The sequence below is a fragment of the Platalea leucorodia genome (assembly GCF_965183815.1).
Source record: "Platalea leucorodia genome assembly, chromosome: 10".
Lineage (NCBI taxonomy): Eukaryota > Metazoa > Chordata > Aves > Pelecaniformes > Threskiornithidae > Platalea > Platalea leucorodia.
Window position 1 is genome coordinate 22,341,442 of NC_138832.1, and position 23,390 is coordinate 22,364,831.

The 23,390-nt window shown below is 43.9% G+C and overlaps 1 protein-coding gene across 6 annotated transcripts in view; it reads left to right on the forward strand.

The window, feature by feature from the left end:
- The window catches only part of ZDHHC15 (zDHHC palmitoyltransferase 15), a gene marked incomplete at its 3' end in the record, with an annotated part of 129,325 nt that overhangs the window by 75,883 nt on the left and 30,052 nt on the right, over positions 1–23,390 (forward strand). For 5 of the 6 annotated variants that reach the window (XR_014229305.1, XM_082323009.1, XM_082323008.1 and 2 more), the window contains exon 1: positions 22,866–23,004. Coding sequence is in view for 5 of the 6 variants with exons in the window: in XM_082323009.1 (XP_082179135.1) it covers positions 22,887–23,004 (118 nt within the window). Of the gene's footprint in view, positions 1–14; positions 86–22,865; positions 23,005–23,390 lie in introns of those variants that run through there. The other variant, XM_082323011.1, reaches the window with a different exon arrangement.

Sequence of the window (23,390 nt, forward strand, 5' to 3'; positions counted from 1 at the left end):
GTCTCCTGCTACAGAGCCCTGCGTAGGACTCCCTTGCAGCAGCTGATGCCATCAGGGATTTTGGAAGGAAACCACTGTGTTCCAGGTTAGTCTTTAGCAGAGACTTGGGGGGCTTGGTGCTTCAGCGTATCGTTCCACACACATAATCTCCACTCAAACAGCCTATTTGGTGCCAGGCTTCTCCATCCCCTCAGATCGCGGTTTGAGCTTACGGATCGGGCCTGCAGACGGTTCTGTCGGCACTGCCGAGACGGAGGCGGACTGCAGAGCACGGGCGGGCGCAGGCTGCGAAGGGGAAGCTGGTGTGGAGGGCATCGGGAGCTTTTTTAAGTGGCTTTGCTGCTGCAGAAAATACTTATGGAACTGCACCCTCAGTTTCTAGTTGTACGCTACTAGTGAATTCTTGAGGAAGACGCAAACAGATTAAAGACTTGGCAGAGTCTTTCTATAATATTCATAGATCTATAAGGAGTATTCGGGGTCTTTTTAAGTATTTGCTTTCCGAGAAAATATATGCAACAGAACAAATAAATTCAAGCGTAATGTATTTTGGGTTGGTTTTCAGTCATTGCAATTAAATTTTCTTAAGTTTTCCTTTAAAAATGACAAGCCGATTAGTCTAGCTAGCTATTTTCCCAGTCTGTCAGCCTCTTCCAGGGTTAAAACAAAAAGCAACAATTGCCAGCTCTTTTAATTCTGGGCCTCGCTGAATGTAATGCCTGTTAACCCCTAAGGACTGCTGAAACATTTGTACTCCGTAGGCCCTTAGCCAAGCTTAGCATGCCACAGATGAAGTCATGCCATACCTGTCCATCTGTTTGGCCTATTGCTTTACAATATTTGGAATAAAAATTTAATTTCGTATAATTTTCTGTGACATTGTTTAGAAATAGACCATTCTTATGTGTCAGAATGAAATGCAAATCACCTCTTTAGCGAATGAAAGTGCGATTTCTGACTGATACTCTGTAAGGCCTGATTGTTATGATTGCTACCCAGTTGCATATCCTCCCCTTCCTCCAGAAGAAAACGTAATGGAAAACGTAACCCTAACAATTACATACAGATGGCACCATCCCCGTGATTTCAGCTCTGTGTGGTGGCTTGTATTTCTATACTACAACTGGTGTAAATTAAATTGTAGTCATCTTTTGCACATGTATTATATTGTATCTTCCCTAGCAATAAGAACAAGAACCGCACATCTGTTGGGTGAGAGGACGCGTTGGCAATATTCTGTTTATTTGGCTATTGCACGTTGCTAGTGCCAATGAGAACCCAGGGATCCAGTTGAATTTGCTGGAAACCATATTAAATGTCTCAGATCACCCCATCCACAATTTATTGTCTTTGGGCTGTGACAGAGCAGGCTGTGGTGTAATTTTTTCTTCATCTTCTCACATGCTGGAAACGACAGCCTTTTCCAGTTGGAGGTACGGGATCCGTTATGGGATCGTTATGTTCAGGGGGAGAAAGATTAGGTCTGTCAAAAGCGGAGGAGGGAGGAAAGGGAAGACAAGAGTATCTGCACTTTATCCACCCTTGAAAATCAGTTTTCTCTTTTTTTTCTCTCTCACAAGTGCTTTTTTTTTTTTTTAAAAGAGACAGACTAGACAAGGCCTCCTACTTCATTCAGTCCCCCTTCCTTCAGTGCCACAATTAATATAAATTAATGAAATCCAGTAAATAGTACCCTTCCTTTTCAGTTCTTAACCACTGTCAACAAGCAGGGCACCAGCGCTGAAGACAGGTCTGTGTTGGTAGGTGCAGACACGAGCTCTTCTCTCCGTGCTTGGAGCTGGCCAGACACGAGCCCGCTCCAGGCCCGATAACGTGGCAACGTGCCAGCACGGCTACTCGGGTTTTGAGGCTGAAGCGGGCTTGCCTACAGCCAGCCCGGAGAGCGGACGGAGGAGCTCTCGTCTGTCCGCACCTGTCTGTGTAGACGTACTCTAAAATTACCGCTGCTCCCCTGGGCAGGAATCGCCTTTCTGTTTTGACTCTGTACCGTGCTGGCCGCCAGAGAGTGCGGTGCAGCCACGGCGTCCCTCGGCTGCGGCTGGGATGCAGCTAAGAGCTATGGTAAATGCCGCGGTTGCCAGATACAGTCCTGCTGTCATTTGCCCCGGCTTAAATCTGGCATGATTCTACAGCTTTAGTAGACTTGGTCTTAATTTAAGGTGAGGTAAGTGAGAACATCTTTTAGAGGCAATGTGAAATGATTTTGGGGCTTGTCAGAAGAGTCAAAACATTAGCAACAGAATCTTACCAGCTTTATTCATCGGCATTCCCAGGGCTCTGGCTGTAGCCATTCAGCTAATTAAAATTCCTTTTACCTACATTTTCCTTTACAGCTTCAGGTGGCTATAAGAACCTTCATTTCGTGTCCCAAACTATTATAATGTGTAAAACAGATGCTCTGTTCCACTCTGAAGTGGCAGCATTTCAACGGTAGATCAAGGGATCCTCCTGCATAATATCTGTTACTGACTTGTGCCTTCTAAGATTGTAGTGAGAATTTTAATCGAATGTCGAAAAAGAACATGAAATTTTCAGACAACAAGCCTCTGGGAAGTATAAAGTGCTGGTTTTATTTGCTTTTACCTCCTTTCCATTCCACGTGTAGGTGTGCATGTGTGTTTATGTGCGTATATATATATCGACAGATTAAATTAGGAGCTCTTTCTAAATATCTGGCTGGTTGATTCACGCATGAAAAACAGACAATACCAAACATGTGAGGCGTTAGCTGCTGTAAGATTATGAGCCCAGTCTTATTCCCAGGGAAGCCGGTTTAAAGCAAGGCCTACGTCCTTAATGTTTTCTACAGAAAAGCCTGAGACAGTAACCTTAGGAGAATGAAATGTGAAACCCCCGTGGCAATTTAAGTAGGGCCACAGTTGAAAAGCAGCAAGAACAGGTTCCCCTTGCACTTCTCCGAGCTGCGCTTGGCACCCCTTGGGGCAAACTGGGAGAGTTTCAGCCTTCAACGTCTACACAATCCCTCATTTTTCAGGAGCAGAGGCTGGTTGTAGAAGAATGCTGTCTGGTCCTCGTAAGCCCAGAGTGGAAGGAGATCGCTGATGAAAGCAGAGGCTTTTGATTAAATGATGAGGCGACTTTCAGCGATTAGACAAAAAAGGGTATTTTGGGGGCCGCTTTCTGCAGAAGCCTGGGCTAAAGTAGACAGCTATTAAAGCACACGAAAAAGCAAGCAGGTCAGTAGTCATTTTGGAGGCTGGGAAGGTGCACGGCACGGAAGGGGAAATGACCATTTCAGGATTATGCTAGTATTCACCTGTAACTGGATCCCTGTTTATTTTTGTTTCTTGCGATGCTGTCACAGGCCTGTATTGTCTTTACCTTCCTAACTCAAGACACACAATGCTGTGTCGCTCATCACCGATAAAAGGCTTGTGTCCCCAGATAATTACGGCAATTTTATTAGCTATGATGAAAGAACGATAAAAAGTATCAGGGCTTTGATTTCATCTTTTGGAAGGAAGCCCATTTTTTAGTCCATATTTTCCATTTACTGGAACAATTTTTAAGCGCTGGTAATCTTTTAAGAGTCAAACTACCCATTTCTGTGAAGCTTTTACCTACGTTCCCAAGGCATTGGCTTCTATAATCTTAGTATTACACACAGACCCGCTGTTGCAAAATGATTCCTTGGCAGGCCAGGACTGACATCTCGTATTCCTTAATCTTCGTCCGTGGAGTCACAGTCGGTTTGTTCGCCCAGGACAGGAACGCTCTGGTTTATGTGTGCCTCTGCTTTGGGTCGCGTGTGCAATCCCAGGTCTGCGGGACTCCTATAAAAATGTGGAAAACGCTGTTCTGTTAACGGTTGTTTCTATGTATTTCACAGAGTTGCTATGCTTGCATTTTTTAGTGTTTACATGCTGCAGTCATGTAAAAAGCAGAATGTTATGGGGAAAAGGGCAGGGCTTGCTTCAAATTATCATTGAAAGAAATAAAAAATGCAGAGAAATGTCAGGAGATGCTGATGAACACGCTTCTGCGGGAACTGGAAAAGAGACCAAGCCACAAAATTAAGAACTAGATCCAGATTCCATATCCTTCAGCCTCACCCCTAAGGGGATGAAAAATTCAGAACTGAAATACCACAAGTTTAGATTCAGTTTTTTTATTTCAACCCATCTCTCCATATTCTGGTTATACTGATAATCTCTTAATAAATGTTAATATGAGCAATATCTATATCTGATAGTTATACCTGAGCATAACAATAGCATTTGCAATCAGTCTATGCATAAATGCAATTTCTTCCCACTTTTTTTCCATTATTTTAATGCATTGTTTGAGGCTGGCAGTTCTGCTAAATACTACTGAGCTGCCTACAAAAACATTGTTTCCTGCTTTCAGATGAAATCTAAGAAAATCATAGAACTTGTTTCCACTCTGGCCCTTAAACTGATAAAAAATAAATTACTGGTTGCAAGACGTGCAAATATGCCAACTTTTGGACTGAAACTTAAAGGTTTTCTAGTTTGAAAAACTAATTTGATTCCAAACCAAGCCAACCACAAGATAATACCAGAAGCTGCATTTAGCTAAATACTCCAACCCTTTATCCTCACTATTTGGATTTCCATAACAATTAATATTTGTGTCAGAAACTTGTGATACTGCTTTTTATTTCTAAATATCATGATGACATTAGGTGAGAGCAGGTTGTAACATTGTAAGATTCACATTATTATTATTATAATAATTAAATGAAAGCGCTTTTCGGTGGCAATATATCCTGCCTGTCTTGAGTTGGCAAGAAGTATGTGCACTGTATGGGAAAATGTGTTTATGCAGAGGTATTCGTCCACGATACAGCTCCAGTTGCCTGTTGTGATTTAAATAGTGTGATTAAAACACGGAGAGATTTACCCATTCTTGTCCTTCAGGATTATTGTAAGCAAAACTGCCTGCCACTGAGCACTGAGTGTTCTGCTGGGTCACCTTTTAACTGAGACTTTCAAAAGCTTTAGTCATTTAATTTATTATATAAAACTGTGCTAATTATCTTCAAATTCAGAATGTTCGCCTTCCTCTTTTCTCTCTCCTGGCAAAATTCCTCTGATAAAATAGCAGTGGTACATCAGTTTATACGATGATGGAAGGAGGAGCCACATTTGTTACCAGAAAGGCAGCCAAGATATAAAAGGGTGAGATAAAAGGACTCACGCAGAAGAATACATTACATCAACCTGAATCTGGCTTTCTGCCTTGTGTCTTCTATTCCCACTCCTTTACCGCATTGGTACCTGCTTGTCTCTCCTTATCTTTTTGAAGTCAGAAGTACTGCATCGCTGTTCTGCTGCCAGGTCAGCCGTGACGAAAGATAGCTTGCTTTGTGTAAAGAGAAAGTAACTGTTGAACAGGCAAAATTACATATTTTAGAAAAATAAATATTCTATGGAATATTTTGATCCGAATTATATGGTGGTTGCTACATTAGTTCAGTTGCTTCGGCCACACCTAGTCATTACAGCTGGCCATACCTAGGCATTGTAAGTGGCTTTCGATAATGATTAATTATTTCTAACTAAAATGAATCCTAGTTCATCACCTTAACATAGGTCAATTCGTTTATGGATTAGGACTAGGAATATTATAACCTTTGAGAAAAAGACTCATACCTTACAATGTTTTTACTCTGATCCAGTTTTGCAATGCATTTAAAAGGACCAAGGCATCACCTAGCAGATAAGTGATATTTAGGTAAATTTAACCTGATCTGAGCCATGCGGAACTACCCTGTCTTCATTTGTCAATCTCAAAAGCAGGAATACAAAACCGTCATTGCGTCAGACCAGCAGCAATCGAGTTCTGCAACACGTGAGGATGCAAATTATCTTCAGCCTTTTTCTACGGATTGTCTGTATTTTGACAGGACTCCCTCTAATATACAGAAACTTTGCCCTAGTAATGAAAAATGATCAGGGTTTGTAAAGGATTTTGGGGGGTTTAGTGATGTATCTTTTGGGTTTGTATTCTGTTAGCACTGGCAGATGAGATAGTCGTCAGTGTGCCCTTTTACTTCTGTGCTCAGGAGACCCCTAAGGTAGAAAGAACATCAGAGATGCAGGCTATAGGCTCTGTGCAGCAAGAAGATAGCGTTTGGGTTTGACTGTGGGAAGCATATCTAATTCCCAGGTTGACTCGTGAGAATTGTATACGTTTTAAGTATCTTGCGGTGCCAAAGTTTGCTGTCCGGGGAAGGCTGGCTCCTGCCCGCTAAGCTAGCGTGCCACTGTTGACCTGAACGTCACCCGCCAGAAATTTGTCTCCTTTTCTGACTGCCAGTCCCGCACGGGCCCTTTGGGTGCCGCCGATCCTCTCCCAAGCCAGGACCAGCACCAGGAGGCGCGGGTACGTCGCGCAGGCAGCCTTGCTGCGGCTGGGCGGCGGCAGGGAAGGAGGGCGAGGTGCGGTGCGCGGGGTGTAGGCAGGAGGCGGCTGCTGGAGGAAGAACGTGCTGGAGAGGCGAGCAGGGAGAGGGTCAGAGGGGACGGGCTTGCTTCTCTTAGCAGCAGCCAAGAGAGAAGAGCGAGATCCAGTTGGTGGGGCACAGGAAGGGAAACGGCTAAAGGTGTTCGGAGAGTTAAATCATCACAGCTGCCTTTTTCCATCCGTTTTTGTTTTGCCTCTTCTGAATTCCGACACCTACACAATACTCTGTCTTTTAAAAACAATGTTGGAGTTCCCGACATTGAACTCTGCAAACAAGTGTGTTCTCAATTAAGTGAAGAACTTCTCCTGCCCCCCTCCACACGAGCGCTTGGCTCAGACGGGCTGGCCTCTAGAGGAATCACACGAGCACATTTTTCAGAAGGTTTCCCCCTCCCAAAATCCCATCGAATGGCTGTTTCTTATAAACCAATGGAGATAATTTCGTGGCTTTTCCCTTTCATGGCCACCCACCTCCTCTTCCCAGCTAGCTTTGATATAAAAAGACAAATCCTTTCCCATTCACATCAAAAGCAGGAGGGTCGCTCGGTGTCACCTACCCTGGGATTTTGACTCAAGCTATTCGGAAAAAAAATAATGGAAAGAGCAGCTTGGTTTTAACTCAACCGCAGTGTGTGTCACCGAGAGTTTTCAGGGTCATTGACAGATCAGTTTCATAGACCAAACAGATAAATAGGCACAAGTTATTCTTTATTATTATTGTTTATAATTTGTTCATGCCCTAAGTGTGCTGAGCGCACTACAGAGGATAGCAGCCCTTCCTCCGGGAACACTGCGTCTAAGTTAGACATATGTTTTGTATATTTTCAGTGTGTATTCAAGCACCTCCAGGGCTGGACAGGCACTTTTAAAAACAAATTTCAAGTAATAACAATAACATGGTGAGTGGTAACAACAGGCATGGGGGTGAGAGGAGGACGAGGGTTACAAAAATAAAGATCATGTGAATTGTTTTCTTTGTGTCACACATGAGGCTTGGGATTTCTCTGTTCTTCTTTTTCTTTGAATGCTTTTGTCATTCCTTTCTCTTTGGCAAGAGGAGGTGACGGACTGCAGAGGCAGAGGAATTGCCGCTGGAGTAAAGGAGAAAGGAGGCAGAGGAAAGGGGCTGTTCCTGCCAGTACCCGAGAAACCCCGGCCTGGTCGGGAGGAGCGTTGCTGCAGGCTGAGGGACTGACTTAAAGACGGGAAAAGAAGAAAATCTGTCACAACTGAACAAAACTTCTACCATCTCTGGTGTAGGAGGTTGTCCCTAGTACAAGGCTTAACACTGATTTTCTGAGGGTTAAATCTTGAAAGACCTTTCTTAATTCTTACTCCAGCTGTCTCTTACAGTAGTGGAAGTTTGTAAAAGCAAGAGAAAAAGGGGGTGAAGTTCCCGGGACTCAGCACTTAGTGACATGAGATTTCTGTTCAGTTTAGTGCTCCTTCTCATGTCAGCACGTCTACCTGCTTCCACACGTACCTGGTGCCTTCCACCTCAACCACGCAGTGGACTCCCTAGTCCTTGGAGCAATCCCTACGTTGGGAGGACGCCTCTATAACACCTTTAGCCCCCCACAACGGCTTGAGCTTCCTGCTCTTCTGAATAGTTTGTTTGATTTTTATCCAATCGACTCTTGAGCATCCTTTCTGGTGCGTCATACCCGAACCATGGTGTAAGCTCCTGGTTGTTACTATTCGCTCGTGTGTTGTTTATTGGAACCTTGCTGAAGGGAAACCGCAGGAGGCTTGCTGTCACATTGGGGACCTCGGGTGATGTCTCAAGTATTACAGAGCAAACAAATTCAGCAACCGACTTCCTTTTGGTGCGTTGCAAAGAAGTAGATTTCTGAGAGTGCTCCAGATTTGAAGCAGTGCTTCTGAAAACACAGTCTGTAGTGCCTGAAAACTTACTGTTCTAGGGGGAACCCGAGGATTTTTAGACTCTCACCCTGTATTGCATATGGGGTCAAGGGGCTCTTAAGAACTGCCTACAAATTGGGGATCTTCTGAGGAGCAGGAATCTGTCCCAGCCAGCATCCCCCCACCCGCCTCCCTGCCAGCGGCAGAGGGGAGGGCCCAGCGCAAGCCCAAATTCCTGCTTGCGTTTACATTTGCCCTGGTTGCTGGACCAGCCCTTTGGGTGACCCTACTGCCTGTTTGGGTTTAGAAGAACCAGAAGGTGGCTGGACTCACGGTAGGAGTTGCTGGCCCTTGTTTTGTCTCCAGAAGTGGGGTGTAAATTTACTACTTTCTTCGACCTTAAATGCAGAGCAATGAATGGTTTATCCGGACTTGGGAATATGGCCTCCTCAGTGGTGTCAGGGCATCCTACAGCAGCCCCACAACAAGGCTTTCATTAGCACAAGTGCCTTTTTGCCTGTGTTTCACATCCTGCAAATCCCTTCTACTTCAACATATTTCTACCACTGCGTTCCCAGCGCCAAGTTACGTGCCTGCCAGGAGATGTGGTCTGTCTGTGCGTTTGTTTCCAGTTAAGTCGTTTTCTTTCCTGGGTAAGCATTTGAGAAATGCTGCGGCCTGTAGAGATAGAACAGATTTTTGCATTTTCTCCATTGTGTGAATAAGTTAGTTGTTAATAAAGCCAATTCCTTTATCAGATGCTGTTTGCAAAAATATTTGTTACACGTGCTGGAACTAATTTTTCATCAGTTATTTACTTCACGTAGGGATTACAATGGGCTGTGTTTCATCTGATAACTTTTGCAGCTTATTAGATGTGAATTTACTAGCTGTGAACAGTTGAATAATAGGAAACTCACAGAAGAAACAAGCTGCACCATCCATAGTATAACGATCCTTCTAAATTAGCTCTGGCCAAAGTTCGTATTTCACAATCCACTAAATAGCTTTCTTATGGATCGTAAGATGAACATATACTGAGTGAGGCAAGTGAGTTTATAATATCATTGGTATAAGGTGAACACTTTCTAACAGATGATGACATTATCAAAGTGCTATTTGAAATTAGCTCCATATGCTGTAGCAATGCTGTAAGATTTCACCCAGAATTTCATTTTCAAATGTTTTTCATTCAAGTTCACTGAGGGTAAATTGGAAACACTTGGGTATATCCCACTTACAGATCTGCTAAGACCCACTTAATTTTAACATGCGGATGTGTGGAGAGAGAGGAAGGAGAGGAGAGTTGTAGGATGGGGTGAGCAGGAATAACTCTATCTACTGATGTCTTTTGAAATCGGAACAGCGTGTATTTGCTAACGATTGCACGAAGGCTGCTGTGCAACCCACACGCTCCAGTCCACGACTGTTTATGACAGCTGAGATTTTCCTATCAAGACGGCGAGCGTCAGCCTTTCGACTCTGCCTGGTTGTAGCAGAGGGTTAAGCAGAGGAGCTCAGCCTCTGCTCTGCCGTGCTGAGGGGAGCCAGTTGGCAGAGGCCACAGAAGAAGAGCCAATCTAGAAATGCGCTGGTTCTGTACTTTTGCTGGCAGGGCTCCTGGCTGGTTTTAAACCTGCCTTGCCAAAGCAGAGCTCTGCTCCGCGTGGTTGGGAGCGGGGTGGGGAGTCGCTCGCTTTGCTTTATCAGGCTCTGCGAGACAAACACAGTGATTTTTTTTTTTTTTTTTTGGGGGGGGGGTGATTGTTGGGTAATAAATGCATCAGAAATTCTAATTGGCTTTAAATTATTGTCTCTCTTTAAAAGAAACTGTATGAGGGAACCATTATGTTGCAATGAGGGCTTCATGTTTCTTACTTCACCGACCTGAGGAGCTGGGTAAGGGATCAAACTGCTTCAGCGGTCACTGGCTGCAAGAGATGAAGCTGTTTCTAGGAGCTTTGTTACACTTTACGTTTAGGCTAATAATATTCCTTATGTGAACATACTGCATCTGCTATTAGGAATGTATAAAAAAAAATGGGGTTTAGCAGCAGTACTAAATAGTCTTTTTGGCTATTTATATACAATATTATGAAATACTTTAATTTGGATTGTGGTAATTAATCCAAACTAACAGGTCATTTGGAATAATGTCTGAGTGGAAAAAATGCCATTTGCTTAGTGCTAGTTCCGTTCTGCATTTACATTTATCTGTAATATTTCATTACGGGCGGAAACACTAACTGTTACTTGCCTTAAGTGTCTTGGTACCCTTCTGGTCCTATTAAATATACTCAACTTGAGCGGTGCTGATAGCATTTTTGTAGGTTAACCAAGTTCCCCAAAATTGTGGGGTTTACCACACTATTTCTAGCAAGTTTTCTGTGCTAGACAGGATATCTTTCTCCTAAGGGGAAAATGTAGAAGAGAGCTAGCTGTTGTGGGGAAGCACCAGGAAACGGCATGCAACAGCTATTGCAGCTCCAGCCACGCAGCCGCTGGCAGAAGCAGGAATGCCAGGGGAGTCGGTTGCATAGCTTATCCGTGTCTAGAAGGATATGGTTTTCATTTTGAAAATGCTATTCATCTAAAATCTCAAATTCTTATACCCACAGCACGAGTGTTTCTGAGTTTTGCATCAGAGCCTGGAGTTAAGAAACACACGTGCGCACCTTTACATCTGGTGCTTTTATGAATCGTGCTGAGGAACTGTTACTAAGCAGCAGCGGCTATATCGGGGCTCCATTTTATAAAGAGGAAGGGCTGTGTTACTCATTTTGTTTCCAAAAAATCCATTTGTTTTGCATTCCCAGAAGGTACTTTTATTCTCCCAGAAAGGTCAAGCAGAAACATTGATGTAAGTGCTGTTTATGGCAATTTTGTTAGATTTCCAGCAATTGCAATGGAACATATTTATAACAAGTATGTTTCTCTCTAGGGTGATACCATTCGTCAAAATATGCTTTCTCATATTTCCACTACATAAACACAAATATCTTTTAAGATTCAAACTTACTGGTCTTGAGGATTCCCACAGCCACATCTCATTAGTGGTTCAGAAGGCTGCGCTAGCCATGGTTTCAATTTGGGATGAAGGTTTTGTCAGGGAGAAAGAACTTCAACCAAACTAGAAGGCTGAAAAACAGGATAATACTCCATGTGTGGGCTGTTGTCCTGAACAAAACAGCAACCATGAGAAGTCCGATACTTTAAGCGTACGACTTGTGATTCAACGTGCTAAGGACCCGGGCAGGTCTGTGTTTGCTGCCCGGGCCTCGGCTGTGATATTGTGCCGTTTCCACAGCAGCCAGCATCTCACAAACTTAATTACGCTCAATGCGCTAATAATGGATCTGTCATCCCTGGTGCAATGGGGCCACTCGCTCTGTATACGGTTCTCTACAAGTATTCCCAAATATGTTGGTATCCCAGCAGAAACTGTAAAGACGCAAACAGTCCACTGATACAAACGTCAGGAGCAGACTTGACAAATAAAAGTGCATTACTGGGAAACCAGCAGGCCAGAAGCTGTAAGTAACAAAGCCATGGTGATAAATGAGTTATATATCCCCACTTTCATTTCATTTCTTCATTCACAAGACTTCTGTTGAAATACCGTGACAGTGTTAATCTAGAGAGTGTCCGGATAAAGAGGCCAATACCAGTCAAGTTGAAATGACGTTTTAGATCTCAACATAATAATGAACTGGCTGTGAACTAATTATTGGAAGAAAAGCAACAGGCTCCTAGCCTCACGTGAAGTCTTAGGAGGATATGTCTACGGTGTGCTTCAGCTGCCTTCTTCCACGTACACCTCGGTATGAATAGAGCTTGGTACAGACACAACAAATGGTTTTATAACAATTTTAGAAATAGGATACCTTGAACGCTACGTTTAAATGAAAGTCTCACTGATATACGTGGAACAAAAGTGAATAAAACTTGGAAGTACAAAAATTAGTTTTCTTCCTCCTGCTACAGTTGAAATGCAGCTGTTTGAAATGCAGACACCCCCCTTCTTGGGGTCTATCAGCAAATTCATTAACTATTTTTTGGCAGCAATATCGCTAGCTGATCTACAAGCGAGTTGAAACAGAATTTTAGGACGAAGTTCCAAGGAATAGCATTAAGGGCGTTGTTATGTATCACTATGTTAAAAACACTAACTACAATTTAGCAGGAAAAAAACTGGCAAAATACTACCTACTTCAGTCTGCCAATATTTATAAGTACTCTTGGGGCTCATCGGCATTACAAGAGAAGAGTGAATCTAGTGGTTATATTATGTTCCGAAAATTTGGGGCCAAAACTTGTTTTTCACACAGCATTTCAAGAAAAGTATTTTGTTTTTCCCACAGATTATAACGGACAACTGACAATAAATTGCATTTTTCTCAGGGTCATCAGCTATAATTCACAACACCCATTACACCCGTAGCAGTCAGAACCTAGACTAGCTGAAGCTTGTAGAAGGCAAGAGAAAACGGACGTGGACTGTCAAAAGCGAGTTTAACCAGCAGCAGTCACTACACTATTTTTTTTTTTTTTTTTGTACATGGAAGACTAAAAGCGAGAATTGCAGATATTTTAAAGTGTCCTAGTTTTATCTGAAATGGATTTATTGGAGATTCATAACAATGTGAACAGAACATTCATCCCTGATGGACTCAGGTGTATCCCAGTGAATAGAATTTGCTGTTACTCACAGCTGAAGCTAAAATAGAGTACGTGTCAGATGAGAAGAGAGAAATCGTCTCTGCTAGGAATAGAGAACACTCTGAATTACACCGTACCCACCAAATCTCCTTTACTCTCTGATTAATGGAATATCAACAGGAAAAAAAACTGATGGAGAAACAGAGGTGAAGAATTCAATCATGATTTTGGAAATCAATGTCAGTGCAACCAGACCTTCACTACCATTTTGGCAGTTGAAAATAAGTTTAGGAATAAAGCCATGTGGATAACATGGTCTTTTCTTCTGATTGCTTTAATTACATCTCATCAGTTAGAGACTCCTCAGTGCCCCCAGCGTCTCTACCCCAAAGTCTCTATCAGATAATGAAAGCAAAGGAAACGTACGCTGGAATTGAAGGCAAGATAATCATGAAGAAAATGGACATTATCTCTAAAACACAGTAAAATTACCAATTTTATCCATTAGAATACTATGTAGAGAGCAATGCAGTGAACAGAAGGAGTCTGTTAAGGCCAGTCGAGAAGACGCATCCCTAGACGATTACCACTAGAAAATGATGCCCTGCGCGTACCACAATTACGCCGGAGTCTGTCACCGCTGAGGAGGTTGAACACTGTGAAAAGAAAAACAGTAGGGAAGAGCTCATGATTGACTTTTGAGAAGAGATTAAAGGATTAAATAATTGTAACTTGGATAAATGACAATTAAGGATGAGAAAACCTTCTAAAAGTAATTAAAGTTGAGCTCCAGAGAGGGAGTAGAACTACTCGGTATTTTTTATGGGGCCACAGGTAGGAAACTGAGAAAAAGAACCTGAGGGGAAAAACTGAGATTTGGTCCAGTCCTTCTGGTTAAGGTGGTACAAGCTTCATCACCGAGTCCTTTATATTTCAATGTTATATGTATCTTTTTTATGCTGTAGAGGATGATCTGTCATTGTCAGAGGTACAAACGGCATCTAAGGTACTTAATAGATGTTTATAGCCTTCTGTGTGTGCCACGCTTTCTGTGCGTGTGCAGCTCAGGTAGGCTAACAGAGGAAAAACATCGTGGAAGTAAACACTCATCAGCTGTAACATGCTGCTTTTTAGGAATATATCTGACAGATATGAGTAGATTCTTGTGGGTTTTTCCATATATTTTCTGAGTCAAGAGTTAATATATTACTTACATATGAAAGTACCAAAAAAATTGTTCATAGGACCAACTAAACTTTTGTGTATCTTGGATTTGTAGCTTTAGAAAGGCAAATATTTTAATAGCTCTTTTTTCCAAAAAATAAACAATTCCAGTATCCTAGCAACAGTTACATAGCTGATTACAAATATCAGGCTTCCCAGGGTATTATGGAATTCATTCTAGCAATCCAATTTAATTAATTCTGTCTTCAAACTAATTACCAGACTGACACAGGCTCTGAAGTTTGGAAGAAATCTCAGATGTAAATGAGACCGGAGCATCCTCCAGGAGATGGGTATGCATCAGTGGAGAGAAGAGTGAGAAAATACATCAAGTCGGTAATTATGGCACTGATTTTAAAAAATACCTAAAAACGAAGCTCATTTTTCTTACAAAGCCTCTCTTGGCAGTTTGTGGAGGAGGTAGCGGTATGTTTGAGAGACTTCTGCAGCGCTGGTATTTATCACGTATTTGAACGCAGTGGAAGATTTGAGGCAGTTAGCTGAAGAAGTACGTACGCTACTGCTCAAGAGGGCTCTGTCTCGGGAAGTGCAAAACCTGATAAATCTTTCCAGCTCAGAAGGTTCAGTTTGCGTTTTACTTTCAGAGGTTGAACACCAGTGCGCTGCTGGGGTCACAGCAGATCTGTTCTGTGGGGTACGTAGGGCTTTTATCAGTATGAAACCATTTAAGAGAAAACAAAAGAAAAAAAACTCTCTAGTAAGATAGACAAAATTACCTAATAGAAAAAGACAGTTCTTTTTCCATATGAGTGGTTCTGTAGGCAAGAGAACATTGACTTGAATGCTGAAAATGCCTCCCTCTCAGTTCATTAAAGACTGCTCCTTGCAGTGATTAGTCCAAAGCAGTGTGTATTCTGTGCCAGCGATCCTTAACGGCTGCTCCTCAGAAAGAGCATCATGGTGGATTTCTGGTATCCCGATCCTGTGCAAGCGCCAGGCTCTTCTTCACGCACTGGCTGCTAAACACAGTGCTCTTGATGATCTGCCCCTGGACTAAGCTTTCATCAAGAGAGTACAGGTACTCCTGACTGAAAGAAATGTATGTTCCGTTATTTTGCAAAGGAAAATGCTGCAAGGACCATGAGCAGTGTTTTCAAGTCTATACCTTCAGTAGGAACTCAAAGCACAGTCATGCTGTTCTCCCTGCTTCCTTGAGACTTGTCCTCTTTAAGTGCCTCGGGGATGAAACCAGTAATTTGAAATTTGCATCCATATTATCTGTTGCCTTCCCCATCCATATGCACCGTCTCCAAGAGCCCGGGGCAAAGATGCCATTATACTCAGTCACTAACAAACCAGGTGCAGTCGAGAGATCTAACAGAATGTTAATAAAAGGTCTGATGAAGAACAAAAAATAAACAAACCTGCTATTGTGCCTGTAAGAATTGCTGCTACCAGGAAATTAAAAAATTACCCGTGGCATATGCTGCCTGCCTACACTCAGCACTGCTGTTCAGCTCTGAAATCATGTCCACCAGGTACAAAGAAAATCAAGTAACTTGATGTGCAAAAAATCAATCTGCAAAATCTGGTGAGATTACAAAAATGTCATTCTCTTCTGTGCATCTCTCAGGCTACATACTTATTTTTATGGTTTAAAACAAAACTCTAAAGCATCACATAATTGTGTACATCTCATTCTTGAAAGGTGGCATAGACTTAAATTAAAAAAAAAATGAGTTTTGCTGAAGCTTCAGCATGGTCAGAGGACTCAAAGCTCCACAATATGTTGTTTTAAAAGATAAGGAAATAATGAATTGGCTAGAAGTGCGTTTATCTGGTTTCAAAGTTCAGTAGTGTGAGGGGAAAAAAGATACTAGAGAGCGATTGAAAAGGACATAGATTTTTTTAAAAAAAAAGGAATAATAGAATACAGGCATTTTAGAAACCAGAAACTGTGTATCCTGCTACAGTACTCATGTAAGTTTAAGACCTGGACCCACGTAAGAACCAGGGATCAAAAAGACCATGCTTCTGTCAGAGATCTGCTCTATCGGACGTTGTTCCCGCTTCTGTCTGCATGTCAGGGGACAGAATTGGGCTCAGATGCGTAGGGCTGCTAGCCAGGGTCGCGTGGGCTAGTCCATTAGAAGAGGCCATGGGATGCTCTTCTGAAACCTTCAGAGCACGTTCACTGTTTGCAGCGGGGCTCTGGGTTGGTGAAGCCTTTTGGCTTGGGAAATGCTTCTGGTTGAGAGAACTGCACCGACACTTAGCTGATTTAAACCACTGGAAAGCAGCATTTTCTCTTATTTGTATTCCCCTCGTGAAATTTTCTGTGCTGCAACTATTATGCGCGCGTACATTTCGAAGACTGAGGTTTGTGTGGTGCCGAAGAAGCAGCAGGACATGCTGCACGTGGGATTGCTTTAACCGCTGTCCCAACAGGTTCTTACCCAGCGTCTGTCCCCAGCGTCCCATCCCCTCCTCTGAGGGTGCCACCTGGGCCAAGGGCTCCATTTGCTGAAAAGATGCAGAGATTTAAGACGCCACAGAAGCATCTCCTGGGCTGTAGCATGGTTCTCTCCCCATCTGTTCTTCTTTAAGGGCGCTATATGGGGAAGGCCCCCTCTGCTTTGCAGAAACAAGAGACAAAGGCCCATCCGTTAGGTTAGTAGACTCAGTTACTGCAAACTAATGTGGTTAGTCCAGCATCAAATAGCAAATGTCTGCGACAGAAGTTCAGGATTCACTTGATAATTGCAGGAGAGGAAGAGGGACGGGGAAGACATGTTTGCTATAGGTATATAGAATGAAATTTGGGTTAATGTTTTGCCTTTAAAAGATAGGGAAAGATATATATCAACTGTCTAATTAAAAGGAAGTTATTTAGGGTGCAAAATTAAGAACTCAGAAAGTAGAAAATGTCACATTTGTGGTACTTCATGTGACTTTTTACCTAAATCTGTACTATAGAGGCATTTGATCGGATTTCCAGTCTCTCTGGAGCATACGAAGACAATAGTTGTGGGGAAATATTTTGAACAATATTTGGGCAAGGCTATAAATGTGACAAAACAAGATTATGATTTTTCATCCCCAGCGATTTACCTTTCTGTGGTTCCCAGCACTGTCCCTGTGGAGAAGGAGCAGCTCTTGAGCTGGATGGACTGGAGCGCAGATCCGGATTGCGTGGACTCCAGCACCCTCTAATGGTGCGAGCACTCGCTCACCCTATGTTCCTGTACACTTGCAAACAAATTACTGCATTTGTAATAACGAGACAAATTTTGCTGCAAATGGCCACTTTTTCACTTGCTGGCAATTAAAAGTTTTGTAGTATTTTAAACAGCTTTACTTGCAATCTGTGCTGACAGACCTTGCGACATGCTCCGCCTACCCTGCCCATATTTCCACATTAAGTTCTGATAAAATTTTAAAATGGGGGATGGGAGGACTGAGAAAGCTGCGAGAGCGGGAAGCAGGTGATGACTGAGAGCACCGGCACCATGCCTGCAGCTCGCAGTCAAAGGCAAGGCAGGTGCTACCGCACAGGACAAAGCAAGCTGGGGGGGAAGTCAGTCCACTTCGGTTTCAATATTAGTGGCAGGATAATTGTCTAAATCTAACTTTTGTCCTAGAGCCGTAGAGAGAGATCTTAAAACTGGTATGTACAAACACAGCTCTACTCGCTTCGTTAGAGCTCTGCTGATTTACATCGAGTACGTTCTAGCGGTTTCCTTAGTTTACTTTATCCACTGCGAGATAGAATCGTGATGTTGTATACAGATTATGTGGATAAATGTACGACAGGACCGTTTTACGTGTGCACGAACTCATGTGAAATGCAGGAGTCCCAGCACAGAGCTGCAAAGTCCTGCCAAAAGTAACAAAAAATAGGTTTTCCTGGGGTTTCTGGGAAGGCGTTAATGTGTAAATGTGGCAGCTTATCACACGTAGTGGAGAGTGCTTACTGAATGTAACAAAAGCACAGCTTGCTTATAGGTTAGTACCAGTCAATCCTCATTACACCTTCATCATCTCCCAGTACTGCGCTGGAAAAATGGGGAAGAGAAGGGAAAGCTTTTATAAAATAGGACTCTCTCTGAGAAGTCGCCAGTAAAAATAATAGGATCTCTCCTGAAGTCTGAAGATGATCCGTTGCATCTACGTTTTCTTTTTAAAAGTATTCCCTAATCCCGATTCTTTGGCCCATTAGTCCTGTGAACTTTCTGATACGACAGCAATCAAACAAAATTGCTGAATCCTGGCCTGTTTGAAACTAACCGTGACGGCCACCGAAAAACTCCAGCTGCGGCAAAAACTGCCGCTGCTGTTGGAAGCTGTGTAAGCTGCAGGTCAGGCTGCGATAACCGCACACAACAGGCTGGATGACAGCCAAGATATTAATCAGTGGTTAGGCAGCTCTGCCTGGCCAATCTCTGGACCAGCTCTCTTTTTTATCTCTGCAATCAGCTGTTGAATTTCCATTTTTCTGAAAAAGCTTGGTCTAACTCCTCTGCATGAGCTGGGGCGCAGCATTTTTGATACAAAGCCCAAATCTGATATGATTAGATTTAGCGTGCGTTGTAAGATTCATCTACTTACCTACAAGTACGGTATGTGATAGTCCAAGATACCATCAAGGTAGGGAGGGTTCCTGTGTTTTCCTGCAATAAATGATAAAACGGACCAGCCTTTAGGCCCGCAAGCCTTTTTCAGATCAGCAGGGAGGTCAGAAGCCAGGGCTCTCAGCTGCCAGACGGTGTCGTCTTTGGTTCCCTTTTTAGGTCACGGATTATCACATCTTCCTGGATATCTCTGTCACTGATAAGCAAAACCATGTGTAACCTACCCAGATATAAATACGTCTGACAATAAAAAACGTTACACCTTTATTTTAAACACACTAGGCCAAAAGCAGTTTGAAAAGTTAGATCTTCAACGGTTTGGCTCATTACTGTTTCCGACCGCTTCGTAGCTATCTTTCCACATACCTTCAGGGCTTGCATATATTACAAGCTTAAGCAAGATTTTAAAATGAACAGTGGGGAAAGTAACTTGTGCAACTTTATTTTTCTGGATTAGAACATAATTTCAAAACGCATACTGTAGTCTGTGCACAGTTTCACGTTCAACACTGAAAATATAAACTGCGCTTTCCAGTTGTGTTTTTCTACCGGACAATACAATTAAGCGTTTTCTACCATGTGTAATTTTTTAAGAGCTTTTCCTCATATGAAAGACAGCATTTTGGTGAAATTGGTACATGTGGTCCTTTGGGTTTTTCTGCAATAGGTAAATTGTTGTAAAAACTGGCATGTGTTTCCCGAGTTTATATTGTTTCCTGATGTATTTTAGGTATTTTTTTGGACCAGTGACAAAGCCAGTGCCATCTTAGCTGGTGTCAGTCTCACTCTAGTCTTCAGACTACAGCTTTTTATAACGATGTTTTCTGATGCCCAGAGTCTCTATGGCAGTGGTGAGTCACCACCACCCTCCTTTCTTTAAGCACCCAAAAAGTTATGTTTTTCGAGAAGAAGTCGATGATGATGAGCCTTATTTAAATTACCCTAAAGCTGCTAGTACTTGATTTTCTTATCTGCCTTCCTCTGCTGCAGTCTCTGACAGTAGTTGTAAACAGTCTCGTTACACATGTGGATGAAATCACAGCTTTCCGACCTCTGCACAAGTTTGCTTCTTTGTTTAAAGAGTTGTGGGTGATGGGCATTAGCAGGGAACCGCTCATGGTCAGAATGACACTTAAAGATATCGATATTCCTTAGGATAATCCCACGGCTTCCTAAACCACCCTCTTAAATCAGGCTACTCGCGACTGATGGTTGCTGTGGAGGCCAGGGAGGACTTTCTTTACTTTGTTAAGCTGAAGCTTAACTTTCGATTCAACATTTATTTTGAATAACATCTGTCGCGTTGATTTCTGAAAAGGGCACAAGGTACCTTATACCAGTTATATCTAACTCCAGCTGGCAATTTCAAAGAGGGAGCTACCATTTGAACCACAAGTGCGAAAAATACATTATAAGAATCACAAGATTTCAAGGTCGCATGATTATTTTTGTTTTAAAGAGCTGTATTTGGGAATCTCTTACCTCAGATGAGCTCATGTTTATATGACTAAGTCTCCCCTGGAAGCCCATGAAACAAAAGAATTTTGAGGATAATCCACGTGGATCTTAGAACACATAGAAAAACTGGCTGTTGAACAAAAAAAATAGTCTTAACTTTATTTACAGAGGCATTATCTGAAAATGTCTGCTCACTTTTACAGTGTTCCATTGCTGTCTGTCAGAGAGGTTGCCTTCCTGCTTTATATACACACACACACGCAGGAAAAACGTATCGTGGAGGTGCCGTGCCTCCCGTCTATGGGATTAGCAGTTTTGAGATTTTAGGAGAGGATATTCTGCGAGTTGCTTCAGGTAGCAGTTTAACTCACAAGAATGATTTTTAAATCTTACTGTTTGTAAAACGTATTGCTGGCAAAACTGTTGGCTTCTCAGCTCCAGGCAGTGTGGGGAAGGAGGAGAAAGCAAGCGGGCATTGACATCTGCCTCTTCCAGATCCTCAAAACATCAAGTGTACATGTCCTGAATCCCCTCCCTGAATGCTGCGGAAGGGGGCATTTCTCTTTCCATTGACCATATATATATATTTATTTTTTTATATATATATATATATAAAACATCGACTGTGGATTTCACAATCTAAGTCAGATGTGTGAGATTTCGTGTTTAGGGTTACAGGCAGCTCAGGCCAACATATGTTATGGTATCTGCAAAGCACTTTTGCTGCAGCAGGGACTATCCAAAAGCTTGGTTAAGCTGGACCACACACAGAAAATTAAAACAAGTGCCAAAAAGTTCAGGTTTTGTATTAAAGAAAGAGTTTAGTAGCCTGAAGAAGAGAATAGTGACCGTATAGACTGTGAGCAGGGTAGAGGTTAAGACAGCTGTCGCCTCATTACTGAACAATTTTTTTTGATAAAATCAGAGGCTGTAGATCATCTCTGTCTTAAAATATTGAAAGAAATAAATACAGAATTACAAGTGTGGTCTACGGATTTATAGGTGATGTCTAAATTCAGGGATTTGGGCAGGAGAATGGCAAATGTGGTACCTATACTCAAAAAGAGAGAAAAGTTGCTAGAGGCAGTACAGCCTGCAAGTTTGATACCAACAACAAGGAAAGTTTTAGAAGAAATTCTGAGGGAAAAAAACTAATGAACAAAGAAGTGACTGGAAAGTGTGGTAAATTACACCAGGGTTTTATCAGAAGAACATGCTGTTAGATAAATCACTTTCTTGATGAGAAAACTAATTTCCTTAACAGAGGCAATATAGCGGATTTAATTAACTGAAGCCTTAATTCAAAACACATTACTGAATGTGGAAATGAGGGGGATTCCTACAGGAATTCAAAGGGGGTTGTGGAGCAGACTGGGGGAGTGGGGTGGTCTTTTTTTTTCCCCTTCTTTCTTTACATTAAATGCCACGTTATCAGGTTGCTGGAGGGGATACTCGTTTTGTTCCACAGGTTGTCTTGAATCTGATCTTCCCATGTATATTCACAAGTAACCTAGGTTTGTGCTTAGGAAATTTGAGAGCGATGCAAAGCTGGTGGTGTCAGTGCAGAGGACAAGATCGTCCTACAAGAAAAACAAGAGAAGCTTAATAGAACAAAGTACAAAATTGTATGATTACCAATAAAAAGAGCTTTTAGTATAAAGATTTCAGTCAGAGAGAATGCAGAGGAAAGCCATCTGAGGACGTTAGCCATGTAAACTGCCACAGGGATGCTACCACGGAAGCAGAGGCTGAGGTGGGCTCTCCGTGGGGCATTTCTAGCAGAGACGAGGACAGCCGAGTCCCGGCGTGCCAGGGACAGGTATCGGAGTCTGAACACCGCAGATAAACTTAAATTAGGGCAAGTAACGAGGTATCGGGGCTTGTGCCTACGTGACTGGGAATTCTAGGAGCATCTTGACTCTATTTCACGCAGACAGATCCATCTCAGAAAAGCAGCTTGTTCTGCTTAATCAGGCGGTGGTGGAGAGGGGACGGGATGACTTTGCAACCGCCTCCTGGAAGCGGTTTTGGCAGGACCACGGCAGCGTTGTCCCAAAAAGCAGGGTTTTTGTACCCGGTGTGCAAAGAGCCGAATAACACGCTGTGTTAATTAGGATAGTTCACTCATGGTTCAAGTGATTCTCCCTTCGGCTTTATCGGTGGCCTTGTTTTCTCGTGCTTATCTTGGTATCTCCTTGCTAGACTGTTCTGTGGTGTCCTCCTGTTTCCTCTCTCAGGCCTGGTCTTGGTAACTGTTTACAGAGGTGGATTAACATCCTCTGCCTTAACATCCTTTGTCTCACTTCTCGCGTATCCCCAACAGCAGGGCCGCACCCCGTGGCTACACGCGGGCCGTAAGGGGATGCAGAAGGGCCCGAAGCCCCGGGGAAGCCCCCGCTCTGCAGCAGCCCCCGCTGAGGGAGGGCCGCCGCCCGCCATCTTGCGGCTCGAGGCCGCGCCCCTCCTCACGCCCGCCCCGCCAGGGGGCGCCGCAGCGCCGCGCCCAGCCCCGCCGCTGCCCGCCAGGCCGCTCAGCCGAGCTCCGAGCTCCTCCCCCCCTCACCCTCGCCGCTCAGCCCCGCTCAGCCGATGCCCGATGCGGGCGCGCTGAGGTGAAAGATGGCTCTGTCGCGGGGGCTGCGGTGCTGCCAGCGGGCGTTCGCCTGGCTGCCCGTCCTCATCATCGCCCTCGTCGTCCTCTGGTCCTACTACGCCTACGTCTGCGAGCTGTGCCTGGGTGAGCGCCCCGGCCGGGCCGGGGGCGGGAGGGTGCGTGAGGCGGGGCCGGGCCGCTGTCGGGGGGGAGCGGGGCCCTGTCCCGCCCCCGGGCCGCGCCTCAGCACCGGCACGGCCCCGGGCTCTGCCGGCCGCGGCTCCCCGCGTTCCCCGGGGGCAGCGCTGCCCTCCCGCTGCTGGGTGCTGGGCCCTGAGGGTCCCGGCGGCGGGGGCCGGGCTTGGCCGGGTGACCGGGCGGGCCCGCGCACAGCTCCGGAGCCTGGCGGGCTGCTGCTTCTCCTGCCCCTCTTTCCCCGCTCTGCCTGCGCCGGAGGACGAGGTGTTACCGCCGGCTTGGCCGGCCCCGCTCAGGTGCTGCCGGTCCCTGAACCTGCGAGGCTGCAGCCC